Source organism: Emydura macquarii, unplaced genomic scaffold (genome assembly GCF_026122565.2).
Source record: "Emydura macquarii macquarii isolate MOO-44397 ecotype Brisbane River unplaced genomic scaffold, CSIRO-AGI_Emac_v2 contig_782, whole genome shotgun sequence".
NCBI classification, from domain to species: Eukaryota; Metazoa; Chordata; order Testudines; family Chelidae; genus Emydura; species Emydura macquarii.
Window position 1 is genome coordinate 98,023 of NW_027130919.1, and position 26,305 is coordinate 124,327.

Consider the following 26,305-nt stretch of genomic DNA (forward strand, 5'->3'; position numbering starts at 1 on the left):
ATATGAGCAATCACTCGAAGATAGACTCTATGACCAAGCTAGGAACGTTGCAGGATCCTGGTCTCCAGCTGGAGCCCGGACGTCTACACTGCAGCGAAACGGCCCCACAGTCCCAGCCCCACGAAGCCAGGTCAGCTGGCACGGGCCAGTCACGGGTGTCTCGTCGCTGTGCAGACAGAATGACCGTCAAGAGTGAATGTGACCGTGGGCCGTATGAGCAGGGGAGTAGCGAGTAGGGGCAGGGAGCTGGTGTCACTCCCCGTACAGCAGTGGGGAGTCTGTCAGTGGCCGCCAGGGCCCGTTCTGGTGTCTGCGCTCCGGGAAGGACATTGAAACGCTTGAGGGGTTCAGAGAACAGCCACGAACCTGCCCTTGAGTGAGAGCCTGATGGCGCACAGCCTACGTAGCTTATCCCAGAGCCGGTTCATGGGGAGGAGATTTCTGAGCACCGAGGGCTCCTTCACCCCCAGACAGCGCAGAAGGAAAGCCGGTGGTTGGCAGCTGAAGTGAGACATGGGACAAGTTTGTAACTGGGTGGGGCACTGCCCATGGGAACGGCCAACCCAGGGTTCGCCAGCACGTGGAGTTGTACGTCAGGCTGGGATGTCTCTGGCTAACAGACCCGCTCTCGCTCGGCTACCGGCCACGGGCTGGGTGTCGGATCCCGGTGCAACGCTCTGGCCTGTGTAGCAGGAGCTCAGACCAGATGCTCTGATCGGTGCCCTCTGGCCTGGCAGCTCTGGCTCCATGACAGGCTGTGGGGAGAAGGCCCCAGCACCTGGTGCTGACCTGCTGGAGACCACACAGCACGTTCCTGGCGATTGCGGCCCTGCTATGCTCGCTCCTGTGCCCTGGCTGGGGTATGGGAACAACAGCACCAGAGAGAGACCCTGCATGTACCCAGAGGGGGCAGGGCCAGGAGCTGCAGGGCAGCACTGGGGGTGGGGCGGGTGGCAGGGGGCAGAGAGACCAGTGGGTAGCGCTGGAGACCGAACGGAGGTGGGGAGGGCAGGGCATGGAGCCAGCAGGGTCACGGGGCATTCAGAGATAGCGGTTGGGAGGATGTGGGGCTCAGGACCCTGCCCCGGGTGGGGTGTGGGTCTGGACAGGGTGTAGCAGGTGTGGGCTCAGGAAGGCATCGGGATGTGACGTTATGGGGCTGCCCAGAGTGGGGGGCTCAGGTGTGGGTCTAAGGCATGAGGCTGGCACACAGGATAGGGTCCGGCAGGGTCAGGGGTTACCCAGGGTGGGGGCTGGTGCTGGGGAGGGGGCTGGGATTCAGGAGGGTCTGGCGGGGTCAGAGATCGCAGGATGCAGGGCACTGGCTGCCCTCTGGCAGGCACAGGGAAGCTGCTGTTGCTCCGGCCAGCCGGGGGCGTCTCTCCAGCTCGGGGCGCGCCCTGTCCCTCGTGGTGGGGATGGAGCAGACCTTGTTCATGCAGAGCCCAGACCCGGCTCTCGCTGCAGCAGTTCCACCCAGTAACCAGTGACCCGGCGGCCGCAGGGCCTGCGATTGGTGCGGCTGGAACCGCACCCGGCGCACGGAAAGTCCCTGGCAAAGCCCCGGTTCCTGGGAGCACGTGCCAGGAAACTGCATCTGGGAAAGTCCTTGGTGTTCGCCCAGCCCGGGGGGTGGGGAGCAGCTCCCAGTGTGTCATGGAGGGAGCATGGCCCTGTCTAGAGAGGCCATGAGGGCAGCAAAGCCAGATAGGGTGATGGGACCAGCTCAGAAAATCCTGCCTCGAACCCTCCGTCCTCAGAGCGAGGGATCCTTTCAGCAGCTCCCCATCTCACAGATCCCCCCAGCCCCAGCTCCCCCCGACAACTCACAGATCCCTCACAAGCCACGAATCCACAGACACAGAAAAAGGCACCGGGCAAGCAGCCATCCTGGTTAAAGGGAGATGTGGAAACAACGATCAAACTCTAAAAAAATCAATATAGGGCCAGATGCAAAAAGGGGGAGTAAATGGCAATGAATATAGGTGACCGGTAAACAAATACAGGTGATTGATAAGGGAAGCTAAAGGATTCAATGGCCAACAGGGTTAAGGAGAATAAGAAGAGATTTTAAAACATATTAGGGACAAAACTAACCCTCGCTCGGGGGCTCTCAGTCCATCGCTAGGTGCAGCTGGTAAAACTAAAGCTGCAAAAAAGGCAGGAATGTCACCGAGCTATTTCTGTCTGTGTCTGGAGTGACGCCGGAGGCTGCGTCCGTCCCTGATGAGCTGTGGACAGAACAGAACATTTTCCATCTCTAACGCAGGAGGCGGCGAGGCAGCAGCTGCTAACATCAGACACGTTCAAACCAACAGTCCCAGCTCGTTTACATCCAAGGGTCTGAACAGAACCAGCTGAGGTGGGCTCTGTGTGTTAATACAGCCAACAGCCAGGCAATACAGGGCACCCAGGACACAGGACGGAGACTGCCTTGGGCAGCCAGGATGCAGAGAAGGGCTTAGGGGTCACCGCAGATCCCTGCCTGAACGTGCGTTGTCAGTGCAGGGCTGTGACGCAGCGGGCGCAGGCGACCCTTGGAGGTAGAAGCAGGGCAATATGGAGCAGCAGAAGGGACGTGGCCATGCCCCTGTACCCTGCATTGGTGAGACCCCTAGAGACGGCCGTGTCCGGCTCTGGGGCAGACGCTTTACAAAGGCCGTGGAAATACTGGAGCGAGTTGAAAGAGGGGCCAGGAAAACGCTCCCTAGGCTGGAAAACAAACCTGAGGCTGTGACGTTCCAGGAGCTCAGCTTACCGCCGAGCAGGCTGAGAGGGGCTGGCTGATCACTGGGGCTGGGGCCTGACCCACAGGGCGAGATCTGAGAGGGGCTGGGGGGCTTCAGTCTTGCTGACAAAGGCAGAACAAGATCCAAGGGCTGGAGCGGAAGTTAGACACCCCTGGAGCTTGTAATAAGGTGCAATCTCCAAGCAGTGTCTCTGGGCTTTTCCTCCGACATGTCAGGCCTTGGCCCAGCTGGAGACGGGGCACCGCACGGGTGCCCGGGGCTCTGAGCGGCTCCAGAGACTCCTCGGCCTGGCTGCTGGGTCTGGCTCACACGCCCAGGGTCATCAGATTGGGGCAGAGAAGGAACCTCCCCCAGGACAGCCTGGCAGGGAGCTTGGGGGGGTTTCACCTTCCCCTGCAGGGCAGGATGTGGGTCACCGGCGGGATCAGTGGATCGGGTCCCTGCCATTGCACGGGTCTCGGCCCTTGGGGCCCCTCAGTCCCTCCTGGGTTGTGTCTGGGGCCACAACTGAGGGCTGAAATCTTTGGTCCAACAGGCGGCTGGGCCCGGCACTGGGGACTGGCTGTGAGTCTCTGTCCTGGGCAGCATATGGGCCAGGCCACACGATCCACTGGCCCCTGCTGACCTGGCTCTCTAGGGAGCCGTGGGTGCTAGGGGCCTGATCTTCGCGAGTGTAATGCCAGGCCCAGCACCTGCCATGAGGGAGTCTGGGCCTGCCCTTCGCCCTGCCCCCAGCCCCTGCCCCCACTGCTGCTCGATCCCCCAGCCCGACCCCTCACAGCCATGCTGGCAGCTAGCCCCGTCCCAGCCCCTTTGCCCTCGGCTGTCCTGGGGCAGCCGGAATCCACATCCCAGCTTCCCAGGGGCTAACTCCCCCCCCCCAGGGCTCTCAGTGCATCTCTCCTGGGGGAGGGGGCGCATCCCTGGCAGGGCTGGTGGCCCCCCCCGGCCCACTGTCATAGAATCATAGAAAATGAGGGTTGGAAGGGAGCTCAGGAGGTGTCTAGTCCAACCCCCTGCTCAGAGCAGGACCAACCCCAGCTATATCATCCCAGCCAGGGCTTTGTCCATCCGGGCCCTAAAAACCTCTAAGGATGGTGATTCCACCACCTCCCTAGGTAATCCATTCCAGTGCTTCACCACCCTCCTAGGGAAAAACTTTTTCCTAATGTCCAACCTAGACCTCCCCCACTGCAACTTGAGACCATTGCTCCTTGTTCTGTCATCTGCCACCACCGAGAACAGCCTAGCTCCATCCTCCCTGGAACCCCCTTTCAGGTAGTTAAAGGCTGCTATCAAATCCCCCCTCATTCTTCTCTTCTGCAGACTAAACAAGCCCAGTTCCCTCAGCCTCTCCTCATAAGTCCTGTGCTCCAGCCCCCTAATCATTTTGGTTGCCCTCCGCTGGACTCTCTCCAACTTGTCCACATCCTTTTTGTAGTGGGGGGCCCAAAACTGGACACAGTATTCTAAATGCGGCCTCATCAATGCCGAATAGAGGGGAATAATCACTTCCCGTGACCTGCTGGCAATGCCCCTCCTAATGCAGCCCAATGTGCCGTTAGCCTTCTTGACAACCCCCCACCAGCCAAATGTCCCCACTGTCCCCCCCGCCCTCCTGCGACCCCGCCCCGTCCCCCTCAGCACACGGGGCTTTTCCCACAGACGCTTCCACTTCACCGTGAACGCAAGTAACTCCCCCACGCCGACCAATCACCGCGTGGACCTGGATAGCGTCATCGGTCTCTGGCAGATTCCGGCCGGGCCGGGCTGCGACGGGGCAGGTTGACGGACTGGGAGCAGCACTTACGGGGGGGCTGAGATGGGGGCAGCGGCTCCCCCTGCCCCACACTCCGGCCGGCTCAGGCCAGCTTGGCCCCCCCGACAGAGGGCTGAATTCTGACCCCAGGGGACTTTTGTACAAAGCCTGAAATCAGGATCCCGGGTGGGGGGGGGGGAATCAGAGCCCGAACTGCCCCCCCCCCCCCCCCCCGGGCCTGGCACCCATGTCCGAGCCCCCCAGGACAGCCCCGCTCGCCCCAGGACAGCCAGAGGGGTCCAAGACACAGGGAGCTGGGACCTGGACTCCTGTGTTCAATTCCCACTAATTTGGTGTGTGAACTTGGTCAAATCGCTCAGCTGTGGCATGGGGCTGATGATCCCACCTTGTCTGGCCTTGTCAGACTGTCACCTCCTGCCCACCCCGGCCCGTGCCCTGCAAGGCTTTTCCTGCACAGCGGCTCCGGGCCGCAGTGCGGTGCACGTGCCAGACCGGATGCAGACGCCGAGCCCACGCGCTGAGCTTTGCTCCTGCTGAGTTTGGGGTCAAGGTGGGACAGATGTCTGATGTAACCGGCCCCTTAGAAGTGCAGGAATCCCCAGAGCGCCTCAGCGCAGGGCCCATCTAACCTGGCCTCCCGTCTCTGACAGGCCAGAACCAGCTGCTCCAGGCGGAGGGATGCGATAACCAGCCCTGGGAGAAGTTTAACCCTTGATAGCAAGAGCTCAGCTCCTGTCCCAACACAGACGGGGTTCGATCCCCCCCCCACACCTTTAAACCCCTGCGGGGACACCCTCACGGGCCCCTATAAACCTCCAGCTCTTGTGTGACTCCAGCTGAGCTCTTGGCCCCCATGAGATCTAGTGGCAGTGAGTTCCACAGGCCAGCAGTGCAGCTTTCCTTTTGCCAGCTTTACCCGGCCACGATTCAGTGTCACTGACTGTCCCCTTGTAATTATTTCCATTACAGCAGTGTCTCGAGACCCCGGCTCAGACTGGGTCCCTCCTTTGCCAGGTGCTGCACAGATCCCAACCTCCCTGATGTTGGTTCAGGGCCAGCTCTGCATGGGGGGCAGCCCCCACCACTGTGAGGCCAACCCTTCATGGGGTTACAACACAGGGCCAAGCGACGCTGCAGACACCCGGGGTTTCGCTTCCTCCCCTGGCAGCCCCATGCTGGGCAGAGCCTAGAGTTTGGGGAAGTGAAAGGGAGAAGCTGGCAGGTTTCCACGGCTCGGAGGAGAAGCGGCCCTGGCTGTGTGGTTCCCTGGGCCAGGCAGCCGGTGGCGGGGCCAGTGGGGAGGGAGACGGGTCCCGCATCACCCATCACCAGGGCAAGGGAAGCGCAGAGCCCACGGCGAGCAGAGCACGGGATGCTGGCTGGGCCTGCTTGTCCCTGCTGCAGGAAACAGCCACTGCCCCGAGAAAGGCCCCGCTGCACCAGAGCCAGCGCCCCTTGGGGGGAAGGACCCACAGCTCACTGGCCCCCACTTCGCCAGCCTGTCTCCCCCTGCTGGGGATGGACTGGAGCTGGCGCCCCAAGAGGGGAGAGACCCTGTATCCCCCCCACCCTCCCCAGCCCAGTTCCCCCACGATCTGGAGCTATTGGGTCACTCTAGCTGCATTCCTCTGGATTAGAAACACAGCTGATGTGCCTGAGATTAGCCAAGTGTCCTGGCCTCCAGACCCCACCCTGCCACTCTAACCACTAGACCCCACTGCCCTCCCAGAGTGGGGATAGAACCCAGGAGTTCTGGCTCCCTTTCTCGTTGCCCATAGATGCTGAGGCGAGAAGGGACCATTGTGATCAGCTCGTCTGACCCGCACGGCGCAGCCACAGAACCTCACCTGTCCACTCAGGTAACAGCCCCCGAACCTCTGCCTGCATCACTGACACCCTCAAATCATGATGTAAAGACGTCACGTTACAGAACCTCCACCATTGACACAAGTTTAAACCTGCATGTGCCCCGTGCCCCACACTGCAGATGGAGGCAAAACCCCCTCCGGGTCTCTGCCAGTCTGACCCAGGGGAAAATTCCTTCCTGACCCCAAATGTGATGGCCCCTCACTGGCTGCCCCCCAGCTGGAGACAGGAGCCCAGGCCCTGATAACAAGCCCACCCGTCAGGGTCACTGGGAAACAGCCCCCAGCCCGGAGAACATCGCTGCCATGCTGGGGGCAGGGGGGATCCAATAGTCCAGGGGTGTCCCCCATTCTGTGTGTGCCTTGGGAGGCCAGGGGAGGGGGTGATCAGCACCTGTGTGGATCACAGCGAGCGCTGTGCTAGCCAGTGTCTGACACCTGCCTCGTGCCTAGCACGGGGGGAGCTCCTGGCCCACCTGCCTCTGCAGCCTGGGGCACGGGGCACTGGCTGGGGGATTCTCTGCACCTCGGCGTCTTTAACCCATGACTAGAGGGTGTCAGTGACTCAGGCAGGGATTCAGGGGCTGTGGCAGGGGTGGGCAGCTGAGGCTCTGTGGCTGCAACATGCAGGAGCTCAGACGAGATGATTGTCTTGGCTCCTTCCGACTGTAACATCTGTGAGTTCTGCCCACGCCTGCCCTCACCAGCGGGTATCGGCAGCTGCCTTGGCCTTCGGTGCCCAGCGCACGTCAGCATTTCCCCCCCACTGGGGCTCTGGGAATTCCTGGGCCTGCCTGTTGGGCTGGAGGGGCCCAGCTGCCGTGTCAGGAGGTGCTGCAGAGCGTTCAGACACCCGCCCTGCCTGGGAAGGGGAGACGGGTCCGGAGACGCTGGCGGAAGTGGGGATCTCAGCCATGGAGTGGGGAGGGGGCTACGTAAATGCGGAGCCTGCAAAAGTGGAGGCGATTGAGACCTGGCCCAATCCCCGGCTGAGGAAGCAGGTACAAGCTGTCACCAGGGTGGCAGGGTCTGGTTGGAGATTGTCCCTCGTGTAGGTACCCTGAGTGCCCCGTCACTGGCCTGTGTGAGACGGGGCAGCCAGACACGGGCGTCTGGTCTAACAGGGTCCATTGTCCGACAGCGAATGGAGGCAGGCTGAGACAGCCCCAGCTCTGGGAGCCCGACTGACAAACCATGTGGGGTTCAGACGCCTCTGACAGGCTGCGCTGCTGAGCTGTGAAAAGGGGCAGAGACACCCCCCACCCCTCTAGAGCGCATCTGAGCAAGAGATTGCTTCCCTGGGGCACAGCTACGGGACAATGGCCAGTGAAAGTCTGGCCCTGGGCCGGGCCCGCTGCAGACTACAGCCCTGTCTGTCCTGGAGACGTTGCCCTGTCTGCACTGACTGCGCCTGGCCCAGCCAAGGACAGGGGCTGGAGTCACAGGACTATGACGGAGCCTGGAGCCCCAGATAACGGTGTGAGGATGATCCATGCGGCTCTCCCAGCTGGTGCCCTGGCCAGGCAATGAGCCATGGATTTCCCTAGGATGCCAGGTGGGTCCCTGGGTCCCTGACTTCTCCATGGGGCAGTGTGACGGGCATCGCAGCCACGGACGCTGCCTGTTGGGCCCACACTGTGTGATGGTCATGAGGGGTTTATGTATCACTGCGGGCCAGGAATTGATCTGCTCCGTGGGGCGGGTGGGGGGTCGCCACTCACACGGCGCTGTCACAACAGGCAGGTTGTCAGTCAGCTGCCCCAGCACAGGCAGCCTGGGGGCAGCATGCAGGAAGGAAGGTCAAAGCAGAGCCCACCCCGGTCAGCCCAGAGCCTAGCCCAGCCACAGGAAACCCCTGGGTCCAGCTCTGTCTGTCTCTGCTCCTTCGCAGACGCCTGGTGAGAGCCCAGACTCCATCCAGCAGCCAGCCCTTCCTCCCACCCCACCCCTCTGCAGGCCTTGGGTCCCCAGCTGGGCAGAGAGCACAGGGGAGTACAGCTCCCTCGGGGGTGTTGGCTGCTTGGTGTCACTGTCCTGGTGACTGGATTTCCCACTGTCTTCCCAGCTGCTCCATTGCTCTGGGGCCTACAGCCCAGACAGCCGGCGACACCCACACCACTGAGAGCAAACAGCCCTTTCCACCCCACCAGGTAACCATGCAGCCTATGGGGGAAACTGAAGCACACACAGGACTCATAAAACATCACAGAAAATTCCCATTTCGTCTCAACTGGCAACTGCCGGCAAACGCTGGACCTCCAAGCCAACCCCCCTGAGCCGGGTCTGGACTCTGCTGGGCACCGACTCTCACATGGCTGGGGAGTGAATCTCTGGGCCCCGGGGGTGAGGGACTGGGACTCCCTGGGGTGAGGAATGCTGGGTAATAATTGCTCCCACCCTGCGTGAAGCCCCGAGCTGCTCCCCCGTCCTGCTGCCCCATTGCTGAGCCCCCAGTGCTGGGGGTGCCCGGCCGCTTGCTGCAGTCTGGGCTAGGGAAAGGAGCGTCCCTCCTGCTGCATCTACTCCCCTGGGAAAGGGATTTGGGGGTCCCCCTCTGCATGGCTGCCATAGCCCCCTCCCTGCTCTCCCTGTCCCTGGGGAAGGAGCCCGTCCAGCCTGGGAACAAACCTGCAGCTCCCCCAGGAGTCACCCCCACCTCAGAGCCACCCAGTGGGCTCCTGCCCCTCCAGCCAGTCAGATCCAGCCCCTGCCCGGCACAACGGCCCCGATCCCTCCAGCTGCTAAATGGCCCCATCACCGTGTGTCTGGGGCGTCCCCTCCCCCAGGGCTGCTGGTCTGGGCTTTCTCCCATCGGCACAGAGCGTCTCCACCAGCCGTGCTGCATGGAACAGCTGCACTGCTGCAGCGTGTACGTGCAGACCAGCCCTAAGCACCGGGTGAGCCCCGGGGGGACAGCAGAGGACAGAGACTTTGTGGATGGCTCCCCACACCCGGCAGGAGCAGACATGCAGGAGCTGCTCCCAGCCGCTGACACTCGGGGAGGAAGGAATAAAAATCCCTGCCAAGGCGGGATCTGAGCTGGACGCTGCGGGGCAGGAATTACTGAGCACGAGCTACAGATCCCTGGGCTGTGCCTGGTCCAGCCCTGCAGGATATGCAGCGTTTGCTTCTGGTAGGAGCTTCTGTGACCTTCTGCAGCCCAGGAGTGTAACGCACTGAGTGCGTGCGCATGTGTGCGTGTGTGACCTGCTTTAACCTTGTAAATAACTCACGTTTCTTTTTCTCAGTTAATGGATCTTTACTTCGGTTATTACAGGACTGGTACAAGCGGCGTCTGTGCTGTGAGCTGAGGTGCCAGTGAACTGGGGTAAGTGACGGGTCCTTTGGGGCTGGGTGTGATTTTTGGTGGAAGGGACGATTGATCACAAAGGGAGGCTTGCCTGGGTGGCCAGACAGATCGGCCCCGGGGCTTTCAGTGACTCCGCGGTGAGGTTGTTACAGGGCCTGCGGTGTTTACACTGGATCCATTGGTGAAATCGCAGTGTAGGACTCAGCCAATTCATGCTCTGGTTCCTAACAGGCTGCCCTGAGATCAGGACTCACACTCGAGCCACCCCAGACAGCGTGACAGGGTCACCCCGGGGCCCTGCTGGGCGTGAGGGGCAGGGACGGGTCCCAGGTGGGGGCAGCGCAGGATGGAGCCGGGCAGAGCGCGGGGAGCAGACGGTGATGGGGAGGGACCGGCCCAGGTTCTGCTTTCTCCAGGCCGGGCCAGGCGCTGGGAGAGACGGGCGGGAAACTCCTGCCGGCCGGGGTCCGACGCCCAGGGTCTAACTCAGGAGCCCTGCAGGGAGAGGGAGAAAAGTCACCCCTGGCCGTGGGGCTAGCGGGACAGATGGGGGGATTTTCTCTGTTGGGCCCGGTCGTCCCTGGTGACTCTGCCCGGCAGCCGCAGGCCGGGCAATGCTCTGTGGGATCCAGGACCCTCTGCCCCACAGCAGCTCGGGGATCGGCCCAAATGGGGAACCAAGGGAACCGGAGCCTCCTCCGCGGTGCAAACGCCCCATTGCCCAGCTGCCCCGGGCCTGAGCCGGGTGGGTGACATGGGCCGAGGGGCAGAAGCAGCCGCCTCAGGGGCACCCCAGGCAGGCTGCAGTCAATGGGGGGCTGGTTTAATGGAGGGGAGGGGGATTGAAATTACCTGCAGGTTGGGGAAGGGGGCGCCCTGAAAAACAAAGAGAAACATGGTCAGAGCCTGGGCCGGGGGAGCCGGGTCCTGGGGGGGTCAGAGCTCCAGCTCCTGCCCCACGGCACGGACTGTCCCTCACTATGATATCAACCACCTCCGGCCCCCAGACCTGGGGTCACGCCCCCCCATTATTATTATTGTAAATTCCTGACCCAGGGGGAGGGATGGGAAACGCTCTGAGCCCCGGGCAGCGGCAGCTCCCTGCACTGCGAGGGGTCGGGCTCTCTGTCCCACCCCGGGGCCTCGGTAGTGGAGGGGATAGTGGGAGATCCTAGCCTGGCCCGGGGCCCTGCACTGAGATCTCCCCATGGCCCTGCTCTGTCCCTGCCCCTAGGGGGGAGGGAGGGTGTCACCGGCCCTGCCCCAGGAGACTAGAAGCCAGGAGGCCACTTCTCTGAGCAGCTCCTGCCAGAGGTGGGGGGAGGGGATCCTGCAGCCAGGCCCAGATTCTCTGGAGCTCCCCACATCCCCCTAGAGAAACCCCAGTGCCCCGCCCCCGCCCTCACCTTTCTTGTTCCGCAGGTAGATGATCAGTCCCGGCGCCAGAAAGATCAGCCCCAGCACGAAGCCCCCGACTCCCGTCAGCATCTTGCTCCGGGCGGCATCAGACTGCGCCTCTGGGAAAACAGGGCCGGGGCCGGGCAGCCGGGTCACAGCCGAGGGGCCTCCAGCCCAGGCTCCCGGCCACCCCAGTGCCCAGCGCTGGCTGGGGCAGAGCGAGAGCAGAGCCCAGGGGCAGCGCTGGGACAATCTGCCCCATGTCAGGGCTGCTCCTGGTCTGTGAGCGGCAGAGACCGGCTCAGGCCCTGGGCGCAAGGTGCGAGATCCTGCCCGCTGCCATCAGGAGCTAGGCTGGGTGTGGCCCCACGTCCTGGGCCGGGCAGAGCCAAGCGGGGGCAGGAATGATTTAGCCAAGGACAAGGGAGCACGGAGCGGATCTGAGGACAGGCAGATTTCGGCTGCAGGTCAGGGCGTTTCTTGGCGGTGAGTCTCCCGGGGGCAGCGGTGGGATTTCTGACCGGCCGAGGCACAGGGGGGCAGAGCACCGGGGGCTGCTCCAGGGCCGGGGATGCCAGGCCCCAGGGTGACACACACCAGCAATACCAGCGCTCCTGCCCAGAGGGGTTGGGCTGAGATGCACCGTGCGGCGTCTGACTGGCTGCAAGTTCCAGCCGTTTCTCAGGGCGAGGCTGGGGAATGTGGGTGATGCTGGGTTCTGCCACGTTACAAAGTTCTCACAGCCACCGTGGAGCTCCAGCGCCGCCGTGACGTGGAGCAGGTCGGCCGCCCTGGGCCAGGGACTCACCACACGTCAATATCTGTCCAGACCCGGCTCCGTGACCAGCCCCGAGTCTGGCTTTGCACACGCTCAGCGCAGACTGTCAGAGTCCGGCAGCTAAATTCTCTGCAGATCCCGTCTGCACTGAGCGTGCTCCAGCCCCACAGAGTCTGACACGCCAGCCGCACTGCGTGTGCCAGCCCCATAGCTGGGTGCACAGCGCCCCATGGCGTCTGGGACTGAATGTTTCCTGCTGTGGCTCTCCCTGGCTGGGACTGTGAGGGGGCTGCGGCATGGCCCTGACAGCAGAGACACTCCTGTGCGCTCAGGGCTGTGCCGGCTGCTGCCCAGGCCAGGCCCGGGGGAGGAGACTCTGCCTGGCCGGGGCTGGGTGAGGAGCAGCCGGTGGAGGAAGGATCAGAGGCTCTTGTCGGGTCCCTTGGCAGAGGTGTTTGGTCCGTCTCAGCAGATCCTGTCCCAGCTCCCCGTCTCCTTCTGTCCCAGCCCCACTCAGAGACCCCCCAGCTGCAGGGCCTAGCAGCGCTGTGAGGGGGGGTCACATCCCTGCTCTCTGCCCCAGCTGTGGGGACCGGCTCTGACCCAGCCCATCTCCCGAGTGCTCCCCAGAGCGAAGGGTGCCCCTGCGGCTCAGGAATGGCCCCCGCTCAGAGCTCTTACCCCAGCGCACGGTGAGGGGCTCGGGCAGGCTGACGTGCTGCACCTGGCAGGCGTAGACGTCCCCGCGCCGGGGGCTCATCTCCAGCATCACCAGGATCTGGAAGGTCCAGTCTCCGTTCTGGAGCAGCTCCGTGGACACCACCCCGGCCGTCTGCTCCTGCCCGTTCTTCAGCCACTTGATCTGGATCCTCCCGGGGTAAAACCCCGTCACGGAGCAAACCAGCAAGTGGGCGTGGGGCTGGGACCCCGATTTGGTGGGGGAAACTGTCACCTCGGGCTGAACTGGGGGGCGGGAAGAGAGAGAGATGGGTTGGAGATGGAGATGGGAAAAGGGCCAGAGATGGAGGGGGGCTCACAGAGAACAGGTGTTGCTCCCTACCCCCAAGGAAAGGGCCCAGTCCTGCTGAGCTTCTCCTCCCCCTCCGGTGCTGGTTCTCTGCTGCCCCTCAGTGCCCTGGGCAGGTTCAGTCAGAAAGGGCCCGAGGGGAGTTGTGTCCCGTCACCCCCATGGGCACACAGAGAGGGAGTGTCTGACCATTGGGGCCCAGGGATACAGGGACTCAGCCCAGGGACTGCTCCCACCCCCCAACCAGGGGGACCTGAGGGGGAGGGGCAGGGGCAGGGCCAGGGTTGGGCTGGGGTGGAAAGTTCTGCCCTTCACCTGGCCCTGCACAGCTCAGGAAGTGTGGTAGAAGCTGGAGGAGCCGCCTGCCCTGGGGGGGCCCTGAGTGGGGAGCCCGGGGGGACCTGAACCCCTCTGGGGGGCTGGGACGAGGGGAGGGTCAGTGGCCCCAGATTAACCCGGGGTCTGGGGCTCTGCTCCCCGCAGACGGGGTATGGGGGGGCACTGAGACCTGGGGGACGCGGGGGGTGGGGAAGGACGCCCTCTCCCATTGCCAGAGCTACTGCCCCGCCCCCTCCTGCCGCTGGGTGGCCCCGCCCCCTCCTGATCTCTTGGCCCCGCCCCTCCCCGTTACGCCATGTCCGGCTCCCGCCCCTCTCCCGCTCCGCTCACCTCTGCGGTCCACGGTGAAAGGCTCGTACACCCCGTAGTTGTGCCGGCAGAACCGGTCCACCTCGGCCCGCCTCTCCGCCAGCTTGGCCGGGTCGTTGTTCCAGCGCTCGGCGCTCGGCCGGCCCAGCTCCGTGTCCGCCACGTACCGGCCCAGGTCGCTGTCGAAGTGCACGAACTGCTGCCGGTTGTAGATGGAGCGGAGCAGGTACCGGACCCGCTCCGTGCCGTTGCTGAACTGACACTCGCCCTTGAACTGGAGCACGAACCGCCCTGGGGGGGAGACGGGCTCGGCTCAGGGACCCGCCGCCTGCCCCGCGGCTCGCAGCTCACGGGCGAAGTTGGGGGGACACGCGCCCCCCCTCAAGGGAGCCCGGCCGGGGGGGGGTTTGGTGCGGAGCCCCCTGTGCAGCGGGACGCCGCCTCCTGGGTCCTAGCGCCGGGCCTCCGGGTGCTCCCCGTGCGCTGCACCCTGTTCTGTGTGCGGGGGACAGGACAGGACAGGAGGAAGGGGCAGGGGGATGCGGGAGTGGGAGCGGGGAGGGCACACGAGCCGAAGGAAGGGAAGAGGGAGGAACCCGGAGCCCGGCCCGGTGTCCGCTCGGCAGCGGTATCTGGGCTCCCCGTTAAACCAGCCCATCCCCCCCCCCCAGCACTGGCAGTCCCGGTACCAGCCCCGGCGGGGGCAGGGTCAGTGACCGGGAACCGGCTTCAGCGCGCACCCAACCCTCCCCCCCCCGCCCAGCTCTGCCAGCCGGACACCAGTCATGGACAGTAACAGCGAGCACAGACGGGGGGAGGGGGGTGGACCGCCGGAGAGACACTGAGCGGGGGGGACACAGGGCGAACCAGGGCGGGGCTCCCCGGGCGCGGGGTCTCTGCTTACGTGGGGGCTCCGTGCAATGAGCCAGGCGGGTTCTCAGCACCGTCAGGGTCACGAGCAGAGCCCCAGCCCAGCGGCTCCCGGCCCCCAGGCTCCGACCCGGCCCCATCGCTGCTCGGCACGGACCGATCTGGGCAGTGCCGGGACCCCCCGCCTGGGAACATCTCTGCCCCGCTCCCCGCGCCAGCCCCATGGCCGGGATTGGGCCCCCCAGCCCAGGGGCCAATGAGCGTCGGGTCTGGGCGGCGTCATCAGTCGCCAGGCAGAGCCGGCCCCAGCAGGGCTCCGCTGGTTCCCACACTTCTCCTCCCCCTCCCCCCCCCGTAGGGGCCAGAGCGAGCGAGTCGGGTCGGGCTGCAGGGCAGCCGGGTGTGTGTGTGGGGGGGTGTCTCTGGTTTGTCTGGGTAAATTTTATCCCAGTAGAAGGTTTGGGGCTGGCCCCACAAGTAGAAGTTCTGAGATTCCCCTTCCCCCACCTCTGTGGGGCTATGCCCTGCCTCCCAGTTATCCCCATAGAGAGGGGGGCTCGGTCTCCATGGGGCAGGCACAGCTCAGCCTCTCAGCCGGTCCCTCCATCCGTCTCCCTAAGGGGCCCCAGTCTCTGAGCCCCTCCCCCATCTGCTGCAGTCACACACCCCACCCTCCGTGGGGCAGGGCAGGGCCATTGTCCCCATGGCCCAGCTGGGGAGGGAGGCCCAGAGAATTCAGTGACTGGCCCAGGGTCACGCAGGGGGAGGCGGGGTTGGGCAGGGGACACAGAACAACGTCCCCCACAAAAGGCCCAGAACCACCCACATGGGGAGGGATCCTCGCCACCAGCAGCAGATCAGAGCCGGCAACTTCTAGGGGGGAAGGGCCTTTATCGCAGCCCCCCCGCCCCGGACAGGCAGGCCCTGCCCTGCCCTTGGGCCAGAGCAGAGGTGGTGACTCCTACAGGGGAAAGGCCCCGTGTCCCAGTCTACCATGAACGATCCCCCAAACCCCATCCATGGCCTGGCCCACACATAACACTTATCCCGGCAGATCTCCATGGGGCAGGGACATGACCCCCAGTGCAGAGTTGTGCCCTCCAAACCTCGGGTGCACATAGCCGTGCTGCATGACAGGGCATCTGTGTCCGGGGCGAGCCGTGCAGGGAGGTGCTGGTTACCCCACACTTGGGACAAACCCCTCCTTGTGGGCAGAGCTGCACCACTCTGGGCCTTGCTGTGCAGACCCAGCCGCGGGAGCAGAAATTTGCAATATCACCAACCCCGGATGTTCAGAAACCAGGAGCCAGATGCACCAAAAATCCTGAGCGTGGCTTTAACCCTGCGATTGTGTAAAACACTCGCCCTGGGCTCGGTGCATTCGCCGTCTGCTCTCCGAGCTGCTCGGTGCCTAGCCCTGGGGTCACAGTTTGACGCTTTCTCCACAGCCCGAGGGCCGGACACGCCCTTTGTCTCTAAGGAGGCGGCTGAAACCAGCCCAGCTCCACGTGACTCCAAGCGCTGGGGCTTTAAGGAACCCGTAATTATCACAGGACTGGCAGCACAATCCAATCCCCCCCCACACCCAGCCCCTGCGCAGGGCGGGCTCCCCGGGCACGGGGTCTCTGCTCACCGGGGGGCTCCGTGCAATGAGCCAGGCGGGTTCCCAGCACCGTCAGGGTCACGAGCAGAGCCCCAGCCCAGCAGCTCCCGGCCCCCAGGCTCCGACCCGGCCCCATCGCTGCTCGGCACGGACCGATCTGGGCAGTGCCGGGACCCCCCGCCTGGGAACGTCTCTGCCCCGCTCCCCGCGCCAGCCCCATGGCCGGGATTGGGCCCCCCCAGCCCAGGGGCCAATGAGCATCGGGGCTGGGTGGCGTCATCAGTCGCCGGGCAGAGCTGGCCCCAGCAGAGCTGGTTCCCACACTTCTCCCTCGCCTCACAGGGGCCAGAGCGAGCGAGTGGGGTCGGGCTGCAGGACTTTGCTGGGTTGGCTCAGGCCCTCTGTATGGATGGGGAGTTCTCTGTTTAAAATTATTCCCAGTGGAGGTTTTGGGGCTGGCTCCCCAGGTAGAGGTTCTGAGATTCTCCTTCTCCCAAGTCCATGGGCCTGAGCTCTGCCCCCCAATGACCCCTCTAGAGAGAGGGGGCTCAGTCTCCATGGGGCAGGCACAGCTCAGCCTCGGCTGGTCCCACAATTCATCTCCCTAAGGGGCTTCTCTGGTCCCCCCATCTCTGAGTCCCTCCACGCCACATTCACCCCCCACTTCCATGGGGCAGGGCATGGCAGGACCCTTCTCCCCTATGGTCCAGCAGGGGAGGGAGCGCTCTGCAGGGAGGGGCTAAACCCTTCCTGGCAGTGCTGTGTCCACACTGGGATGGTGGCAGAGCTGCACCACTCTGGGCCCCACTGTGCAGACCCAGCCATGGGAGCCGGTGTCTGGCCAGGAATTTGCAGTATCGCCAACCCCGGATGTTCAGAAACCAGGAGCCAGGCGCACCAAAAATCCTGAGCGTGGCTTTAAACTTGCAATTGTGTAAAACACTCACCCTGGGCTCTGTGCATTCGCCGTCTGCTCTCCGAGCCGCTCGGTGTCCAGCCCTGGGGTCACAGTTTGATGCTTTCTCCACAGCCCCGAGGGCCGGACACGCCCTTTGTCTCTAAGGAGGCAGCTGAAACCAGCCCAGCTCCACGTGACTCCAGGCACTGGGGCTTTAAGGAAACCCGTAATTATCACAAAAACAATGAGAGTCCTGTAGCACTTTAAAGACTAACAAATTTCTGCGGGCATAGGCTTTCGTGGGCTGCAGCCCACTTTGTCAGATGCATGAAGTGGAAACCACAGATAGGAGGTAAATATATACACCCAAGGGCAAGAAACAACAATGGGGAGGGCAAGTGCTAACAAAGTCAGTTCAGTTAGAGTAGTTGAGGCCTATTCACAACCACTGATTAGAAAGTGAGAATGTGTGAACAGTGACAATTACTTCTTGTAATGAGAGAACCATTCCAAGTCCCTGTTCATGTTGGCCCAATCCTGTTTTCATGAAAGAACAGAGGCACAAACACCCCCCCTTCCTACCAAGCGGCATTTCAGCCTGACACACGGCGCCTTTCATCGAAAGCTAAAACCTCACCTGACTCCTATTGTTCTGTCCTGTGAAATGTTCACTGCAGCCTCTTTAAAATCTCCATTTACTGCATAACATTCACGTTTGTCTGTCTGTACTTTGTATCATTCTATTTGGTTTAAGATTGTTTGTAAAACCATCCACTGACCATTTGATCTGTTCATTTTACCCCGTCAATAGATTTGTAAAAACCCCATTTTAAGTATAAGAACCACCCTGTGCAATGTAACACACCGACCGGATTGTGACAGACACTGGCAGAAATGAAATCAGGTTTGCTTTAAAAATAATCTGTGAGTTCTTCAGCTAGGAGTGTGCTCTGAGTGATTGGAGTGTGAATGGCTGAGCAACTGAGGTGGGTGTAGACAGGGAGAGTGATTGAACAATTGGTCTGAGTGAGGGATGTCGAAACAGATGAAGAAAACACCAGCCTCACCTCATACGTTTGAGGGAGGAAGAAAGGAGCGAAGATGATACCTTTTACCAACTCACCTGGCCGAAGAGGAGCCACCCTGAAAACGCTGGAGCCAGCCCACTTCAAAGGACAAAATCGGATCAGGCTTGCAGCAATGTGGGTGATTAAGGATCACATCAAATGCAGATGCAACAGGACAGAGCAAAACCCCATAGACTGACATGGGGTCTTTTCCCTATAAAACGGGACAGAAAGATGAAGGCTGGAGGTTCGGGTCTACATCACCAACCAGCCAGGAGAACCGGTGCCATCGGCAGAGCCTGGCTCCTCACCCTCGTGCTGCAGTCACCTGGCCAGTGACTACCACCAGCACCAAGAGGCTGGTAACTAGAACATCTGTGAGACCCTGTGTATGTTTGTCTGTCTGTCTGCCTGTCCGTGTGTGTGAGTGTGAATGAAAGCACCAATTGAAACGTGTGTCAACGAAGTATATTTTAGTAACAAGAGTCTCTGTATTTGCAATCGCTGGGTAAAGCACAATATTGATACTGTTACACTGTTGATCCTGTCTCCCTGGTATTTGCATTATTGATACTATTCACCAAGTTTCTGTGTTCACAATAAATGTGGCTTGTTGCCTTATCCCCTGAAAAAGATCCTGTGATATTTGTTATTTGGATAACACTAATGTCAGACCCAGTTTGATTGTGTCACGTTTGCAGATCAGTTCCAGCTCTGCAGTTTCTCGCTGAAGTCTGTTTGTGAAGGTGTTTTGTAGAAGTATGGCAACTTTCAAGTCAGCTACAGAATGTCCTGGGAGACTGAAGTGCTCGCCAACTGGTTTATGGATGTTACCATTTTTTATGTCTGATTTGTGTCCGTTTATTCTTTTGTGCAGTGACAGTCTGGTTTGGCCAATGTACATGGCAGAGGGCATTGCTGGCACATAATGGCATATATAACATTAGTAGATGTCTCAGGGGCTCTCTTTCTGCCTCCCACGACCCCTATACACATGATACAGTTCTGTGGTGACCTGGAATCCTATTTTTGCCATCTCTGACTCAAGGAATATTTCCACCACACCACTGAACAACACACTAACCCACAGATCCCTTCCTACCAATGCTACAAGAAGAATTCTGCATGGACTCCTCCTAATGGTCGAAACAACAGACTAGACTTTTACATAGAGTGTTTCCACCGACGTGCACAAACTGAGATTGTCAACAAGCAATCACTTGCCCCATAACCTCAGCCGTGCAGAACGCAACGCCATCCACAGTTATCCTCAATAACAACTCTGACATTATAATCAAAGAGGCAGACAAAAGAGGTGCCGCAGTCATCATGAACAGGTCGGATTACGAACAAGAGGCTGCCAGACAACTCTCCAACACTGCATTCTACAAGCCACTACCCTCCGATCCCACTGAGGAATACCAAAAGAAATGACAACATCTACTCCAGAAACTCCCTACAGAAACACAGGAACAAATCTACACAGACACACCCCGTGAGCCCCGACCAGGGTTATTCTATCTGCTACCCAAGATCCACAAACCTGGGAATCCTGGACACCCCATCATCTCAGGCATTGGCACTCTCACAGCAGGACTGTCAGGCTATGTGGACTCTCTCCTCAGGCCCTATGCCACCAGCACTCCTAGCTACCTTCGTGATATCACTGACTTCCTGAGAAAACTACAATCCATCGGTGATCTCCCAGAAAACACCATCCTAGCCACTATGGATGTAGAAGCTCTATACCAACATTCCACACAAAGAAGGACTACAAGCCATCAGGAACATTTTCCCTGATGATGATATGTCACACCTGGTAGCTGAACTTTGTGACTTTGTCCTGACCCACAACTACTTGAGATATGGAGCCAATCGATACCTTCAAGTCACTGGCACAGCTATGGGCACCCGCATCAACCTCAGCTTGGACCAGTCTACACAAGAAATCCACTTCCTGGACACTACAATACAAATAAAGAATGGTCACATTAATACCACCCTATACTGAAAACCAACTGACAGCAATACGTATCTTCATGCCTCCAGCTTCCACCCTGGACACATTACACGATCTATCGTCTACAGCCAAGCCCTAAGATACAACCGGCTTTGCTCTGATCCCTCAGACAGAGACAAACACCTACAGGATCTCCATAAAACATTCTTAAAACTACAATATCCACCTGGGGAGATGAAGAAACAAATTGACAGAGCTAGACGGGTACCCAGAAGTCACCTAATACAGGACAGACCCAACAAAGACAACAACAGAACACCAGTGGCCATCATCTACAGCCCCCAGCTAAAATCTCTCCAACACATCGTTAAGGATCTACAACCTATCCTAGCAGATGATCCCTCACTCGCTCAAACCGTGGGAAGCAGACCTATCCTTGCTTACAGACAGCTTCCCAACCTGAAACAAATACTCACCAGCAACTGTACACCATACAACAAGAACACTAACCCAGGAACCTATCCCTGCAACAAACCCTGTTGCCAGCTCTGCCTGCACATCGACTCTAGTGACAGCATCGCAGGTCCTAACCACATCACTCACACCATCAGGAGCTCATTCACCTGCACATCTACTAATGTAATATCTGCCATCATGTGCCAGCAATGCCCCTCTGCCATGTACATTGGCCAAACCGGACTGTCACTGCACAAAAGAATAAACGGACACAAATCAGCCATAAAATGGTAACATCCATAAACCAGTCGGAGAGCGCTTCAATCTCCCAGGACACTCTGTAGCTGACTTGAAAGTTGCCATACTTCTACAAAACACCTTCACAAACAGACTTCAGCGAGAAACTGCAGAGCTGGAACTGATCTGCAAACTTGACACAATCAAACTGGGTCTGAATAGAGACTTGGAATGGTTCTCTCATGACAAGAAGTAATTGTCACTGTTCACACATTCGCACCTTCTGATCAATGGTTGTGAATAGGCCTCATCTATTTTAACTGAATGGACTTTGCTAACACCTGCCCTCCCCATTGTTGTTCCGTACCCTTGGCTGTATATATACCTCCTATCTGTAGTTTCTATTTCTTGCATCTGATGAAGTGGTTTGCAGCCCATGAAAGCTTATGCCCTTAGGAATTTGTTAGTCTTTAAAGTGCTACAGGACTCTCGTTGTTTTTGCTGTATACAGACTAACACGGTTACCCCTCGGGAACTTTTCACCATAATTGTCACAGGACTGGCAGCACAATCCTACAGCCGGCAGCTCTGAATCTGTCCATCTCCTCCTTGAGCAGCCCTGGGCTGCTGCTCTGCCCGGTAACAGGCTGGTCGGCGCAGGGATCTCTGCCATTGGCTGCCTGCCACTGGGCCAGGCCCCTGGGGCCAATGCCGGGTGCTGCCCCCCCCAGCCCTGCTCTGCCCCCCAGGGTGTGACATGTGCCCCCCGCCCAGCCCCGCTAGTGCTGCCGGCCCCACACCCAGCCCAGAGCCTGGAGAGAGGAGATGGGTGCAGGACGGGGCGTCCCCATGGCCCAGCTGGCCCTGCTCACCCTGCTGGCCCTGCCGGGCACCGGGGCAATGACAGGTACGGGCGGGGTGGGGGCTATGACACATGGACCCAGGGCCAGACGAGGACGGGGCAGGAGGACTTCAGCCCCAGAACGATTAGCTCCCCCACCCCCAGGGAAGGGACAATGGGGGGCAGACTGATGGGGTAGGGAGAGGTATGGGGGGAGCCAGATTGGGGTGGGGTGGGGGGCTGCAGGGAGGATGCTCTTGCCTCAGAGTGGGGCAGGGATGGGGGGCTTATCTGGATAGGATGGGGGGATGCAGGGAGGAGAGTCTCACCTGAATAGCAGGGAGGGGGCAGGACAGAGGCTGGTGGGGAAGGCGTGTGGTTTGGGTATGACACAGCCCTGCCCTAGTGATGCAGCCCCCCTTCCCCACAGGGACTCAGGGGCTGACCCCTCCCAAGGGGGCGCCATGCACAGGGGAGATGGGAGAACCATTCCCTAAAGAGCCGCTCTGGGGCCAGACCCTGCTGAGCAGTGAGTGCGTCTGTGCAGAGCAGGGAGCCCCTGGCCCCACTCCTGGCCTGTCCCCATTGTCCCCTGTCTCCCAGATAGACTGTCTCCTCAGCTACTGGTGGCAGGTTCTGTCCTTTGCAATCGCTCTGTGAGATCCTGCTGGATGAGGCTGGGATCACAAATGATTCCCTAGGATGTAGGTGCCCAACTCCCTTGGGTCCTGGGGAATCCCAGCCTCAGCCCCGAGCCAGACCCTTCCCCCTCCCGCAGTGTGTCTGACGCCCCCAGGGCAGTTTTATGGTCTGGCCGGGGAGTTCCCGGGTGTCCCGGTGGCTGGCCCTGGGCTGTGAGTGTCGGGGGCAGGGACTGAAATTTCAGCAGAGCCAGTCATGGGACGGCAGGACACGGAACGAGCCCCCTGCACAGACGGGAAGGAAATGTCCTGTCCCCCCTTCCCCCCAGATCCCTGCAGGCACCGTTCTGGACGGGGGGTTACATCCCCACTAGCTGAGTGGGTTAGGCTTGGCCTCTGCTTGGATGGGAGACCTGCAGGGGGTGCTGTCCCCTCCCAGGCAGTGCTGACTCCAATTCCCCAGGGCGATACCGGGGGTCACTGGGCTCCCTGCAGCTGCTGTCAGCTCACACCGGGGTGTCCTAGTGCCAGTGTCACGGCTGGGAGCTGTGGGTGCAGTGTCAGGGGTTGGGGCTGCTGCTGACACCCGTCTCCCCGCAGTGGAGCACGTGCACATCCATGCGGAGTTCTACCAGCGCACGGACCAGTCCCAGCAGGAGTCCGGGCAGTTCATGCAGGAGTTCGACCAGGACGAGACCTTCCACGTGGACCTGGAGAAGAAGGAGACCGTCTGGCGCCTGCCCGACTTCAGCACCTTCACCAGCTTCGAGGCGCAGGGCGCCCTGGGCAACATTGCTGCGGACAAAAGAAACCTGGAGATCCTGATGAAGATGTCCAACCACACACTGGCCCAGAACGGTACAGCACGGGACAGCCACCTTCCCTGCCTGACACCCTCACTGGGTCCTCCTCCTACCTGATCACCTGTGGTCCCTCCCCTCCTAACACAGACCCGGTACCAGGCACCTAAGCACAGCGCGTCCCCACTCAGATCCCTCCCAGCCCCTGGAGGCTCCGGGGCCCAGTCAGCCCAGGCCAGGGCTCGGCAGGGCAGGGGCCCAGACAGTTCACGCCCTCCCAGGCTGGGGGCCCAGGGCAGCTCCTTGGCCAAGGGCTGTTCCTTGCCCCTACCCCGCGCCAGGCCCTGCCTGTGAGGGATTCTCTGCCCTGCACCTTGTGCTCCAGGAGACGTCAGGGCAGGGAGCTCGGCCGGCCCCGGTGATGCCCCCCCAGCCCTGGGGGAGACCCCTGAGCCAGGGCATGAGCAGCAGGGCCGGGCTGGCTCAGGGCAGGCGATGGCACCCCTAACCCCTGTCTCCCCAGATCCCCCCGAGGTGACCGTGTTCACCAAAGGCCCCGTAGAGCTGGGCGAGCCCAACGTCCTGATCTGCTTCGTGGACAAGTTCTTCCCGCCCGTGCTCAGCGTGACGTGGCTGAAGAACGGGCAGGAGGTGACGGGGGCGTCTTCGAGACCGACTTCTACCCCCGCCAGGACAACGCCTTCCGCAAGTTCTCTTACCTGCCCTTCATCCCCCGGCAGGACGAGTTCTACGACTGCCGGGTGCAGCACGCGGGGCTGGCCCAGCCCGTCCTGAAGCACGGGGGGAAGGCCGGGCGCCCGGGCACCCCGCGGGGCCCCGGGCCGGGAGCCAGGACGCCTGGGTTCCATCCTGGCTCTGGGAGGGGGGGGTGGGAACAGCCCCTTCACTGCAGGCCTGTCTCTCTCTCTTCCCCCGTCCAGAGCCCCAGGTGCCCACTCCCGTCCCCGAGACCACAGAGACCCTGGTGTGCGCCCTGGGCCTGGCCGTGGGCCTCATCGGCATCGTCGCCGGCACCATCCTCATCATCAAGGGGATGAAGATGAACGCCGCCCGCAACCCGCGGGGCCCCTTGTGAGTAGCCGTGGGCCGGGGAGGGCATCAGCTGCACCCCAGCCCCTGGGACCCCCAGCACCTCCTGGGGGAGACCCCCACCCGCTGTGCCCCCCAGCCAGCCACAGCCCCTGGGCCCCCAGCACCCTGTGTCCATGGGAGGCTCCCTGGGGGCGCTGGGGGAACGGCCCCGATCCCTGCCAGCCTCACGTTGGGGCCCAGGCCCTGGTAACTGACGCCGCTTTGCCTTCCAGGTAACCGAGGGGCGGGGCCGATGCCAGGTGCCTTCTTGAGACCCGCTCACACCCCCAGCTCTGCCCCCAGCGTCCCCCTCTGCTCCCGTCGGTGCCGGCTGCTGTGCCTGGGTGGGGCCCTCCGGCCCCGTAACTGTGACGGCCGCAGCCCTGCCCCCCCATCTCGCTCTGCAGCTTCTCTCAGCAATAAAGGGGCGTTTCTGGGATGTTTCTGAGGTTTTAATCGTGATTTAAACCTGGCCAGTCTGCGCCCAGCACACGGCAGCCGGGGGTGTCGCAGCATCTCCGTGCAGGGGCTGCTGGGCAGAACGGGCGTTAAGGGGGTTTGGTGTAAGGGTTAAGGAAGGCAGCCAGGACTCCTGGGTTCTGTCCCAGTGCTGTGGGAGGGGAGTGGGGGCTAGTGGGTTAGAGCAGGGGTGGGGCAGGTGTGGAGCCAGGACTCCTGGGTTCTATTCCCATTTCTGACTCTGACTTGCTGCATGCCCCACATGAATCACCTTCCCGTGCCTCAGTTTCCCGTTGGGTGAAATGTGGCCGTTCTCCTCCTGGGCGGTGGGGGGAGCTCTGGGGCTGAGGGATGGTCCATGAAGCACTTTGAAATTGTCCCATGGCGGTTGCCCGGCAGGGCTGATGGGCCAGGCTCCCCCGCACCCTCCATTGGCACATGCTGGGAGACCCGGCCCCATCCACACCCGGCTCCCAGCCAGCAGGGGTTGGATGCTCAGAGCCGCCAATAATGGTTCCCTTTGTGCAGTTCCAGACACAGGCCCTGGGTTCCCAGCTGGAGCAGTTCCCTAGGGCCGGGCTGGGCGCGCTGCTCCAGTGGGGCTGTTTCCTGGGGGGTCTCAGGGCCTGGCCCCTGGCCCAGGCTACTCAATAGCTCAGTGAGCCGAGAGACGCTATGAACCCCGGGCTGGGCACGTCTGCAGGGGACACCGAGCCTGGGGGGGGGGGTCATGGTGGGACAGGTCAGTTACACACGGCCGGCTGGGTCTGCACTGCACTGGGCCCATTCAAACGTGTTAATACAGCCCCGTGCAGGGCTGTGCACCTAGGCACCGGGGAGGTTGGCCCCACAAGGGGCTGCGGGGGTGGGGGGAACTGGACCCTGGGACGCTGTGACTCTGCGATGGCCTTGGCAGTCATGGCAGACACCAGCTGATGTGAACTCCGAGGCGCTGCTGTGGCTAAGCTGGTGAACGTGAGCCTGGACTGTACGAACAGGGGAACATCGAGCGGGCACAGGGAGATGGTGTCACCTCTGCACACGGCCTGGTGAGACCCTCACCGGCTGCCCTGTCCCGGTCTGGGGTCTGCCCGGCAGAGCGGACCCTGAAACGCTGGCACGGTTCAGAGAGGAGCCACAAAGACGATGTAAGGTCTGGAAATCCCTAAGGAACCTGTTCTGTGCGGTTTGTGCAAGGGACGGTTCCGGGGTGACCTGATCCCGGTCTGTAAGTACCCAGGTGGGGAGCAGATTTCTGAGCGCACAGGGCTCTTTAATCTCCCCGACAAGGCAGCAGGAGAGCCAGCGTCTGGGTGCGGATGGGAGATGGACTCAGACTAGAAATAAGGGGCACATTTTTAACAGGGAGCGTGCCTGGGCACTGGAGCAGCGGAGCCAGTGGGAGCACGTTGCTTTCCAAACCCAGCCGCGACCCTGAGACTGGATCCTCACAAGCAGCCCGTGTGTCTGGGGAGCCCCGTTGGCTTCTGCATGCGCACAGGAGTCCATGCTCGGATGATCCATGGCAGGGTGGAGGCATTGGGTTAACAAAGGCTTTTTCAGACACTGAGTGTGTGGCTGGACCACGCAAACAGCTGACTGGAGATCAAAGCCCAGTCAGTGCAAAGGCTGGGAAAAGGGGCAAAGAATATACATGAGAAGTAAAAATGTAGGTAACTGATAAGGGAAGCTAAAGGGTTCAATGGCCAATAGAGCTAAGGACAATAAGAAGACACCTTAAAAACACCTCAGGAACAAACATATCCCTCGGTCAGGGCTAGTGCTAGATGCAGCTGGTGAAATTGTAAGTAGTGACGCAGCAAAG

General features: G+C 61.2%; 1 protein-coding gene and 1 pseudogene across 5 annotated transcripts in view; one reads left to right on the forward strand and one right to left on the reverse strand.

Moving 5' to 3' along the window:
* Window positions 1–26,305, reverse strand: part of LOC137149606 (DLA class II histocompatibility antigen, DR-1 beta chain-like) — an 85,641-nt gene that overhangs the window by 25,471 nt on the left and 33,865 nt on the right. For 2 of the 5 annotated variants that reach the window (XM_067543130.1, XM_067543131.1), the window contains exon 1: window positions 16,060–16,300. In XM_067543130.1, the coding sequence (XP_067399231.1) occupies window positions 16,060–16,249 (190 nt within the window). In that variant the 5' untranslated portion in view covers window positions 16,250–16,300. Of the gene's footprint in view, window positions 1–9,639; window positions 10,201–10,557; window positions 10,582–11,111; window positions 11,223–12,562; window positions 12,845–13,577; window positions 13,848–14,460; window positions 14,648–16,059; window positions 16,301–26,305 lie in introns of those variants that run through there. The other 3 variants (XM_067543129.1, XM_067543128.1, XM_067543132.1) reach the window with 3 other exon arrangements.
* LOC137149618 (HLA class II histocompatibility antigen, DR alpha chain-like) lies at window positions 21,446–24,025 on the forward strand (annotated as a pseudogene).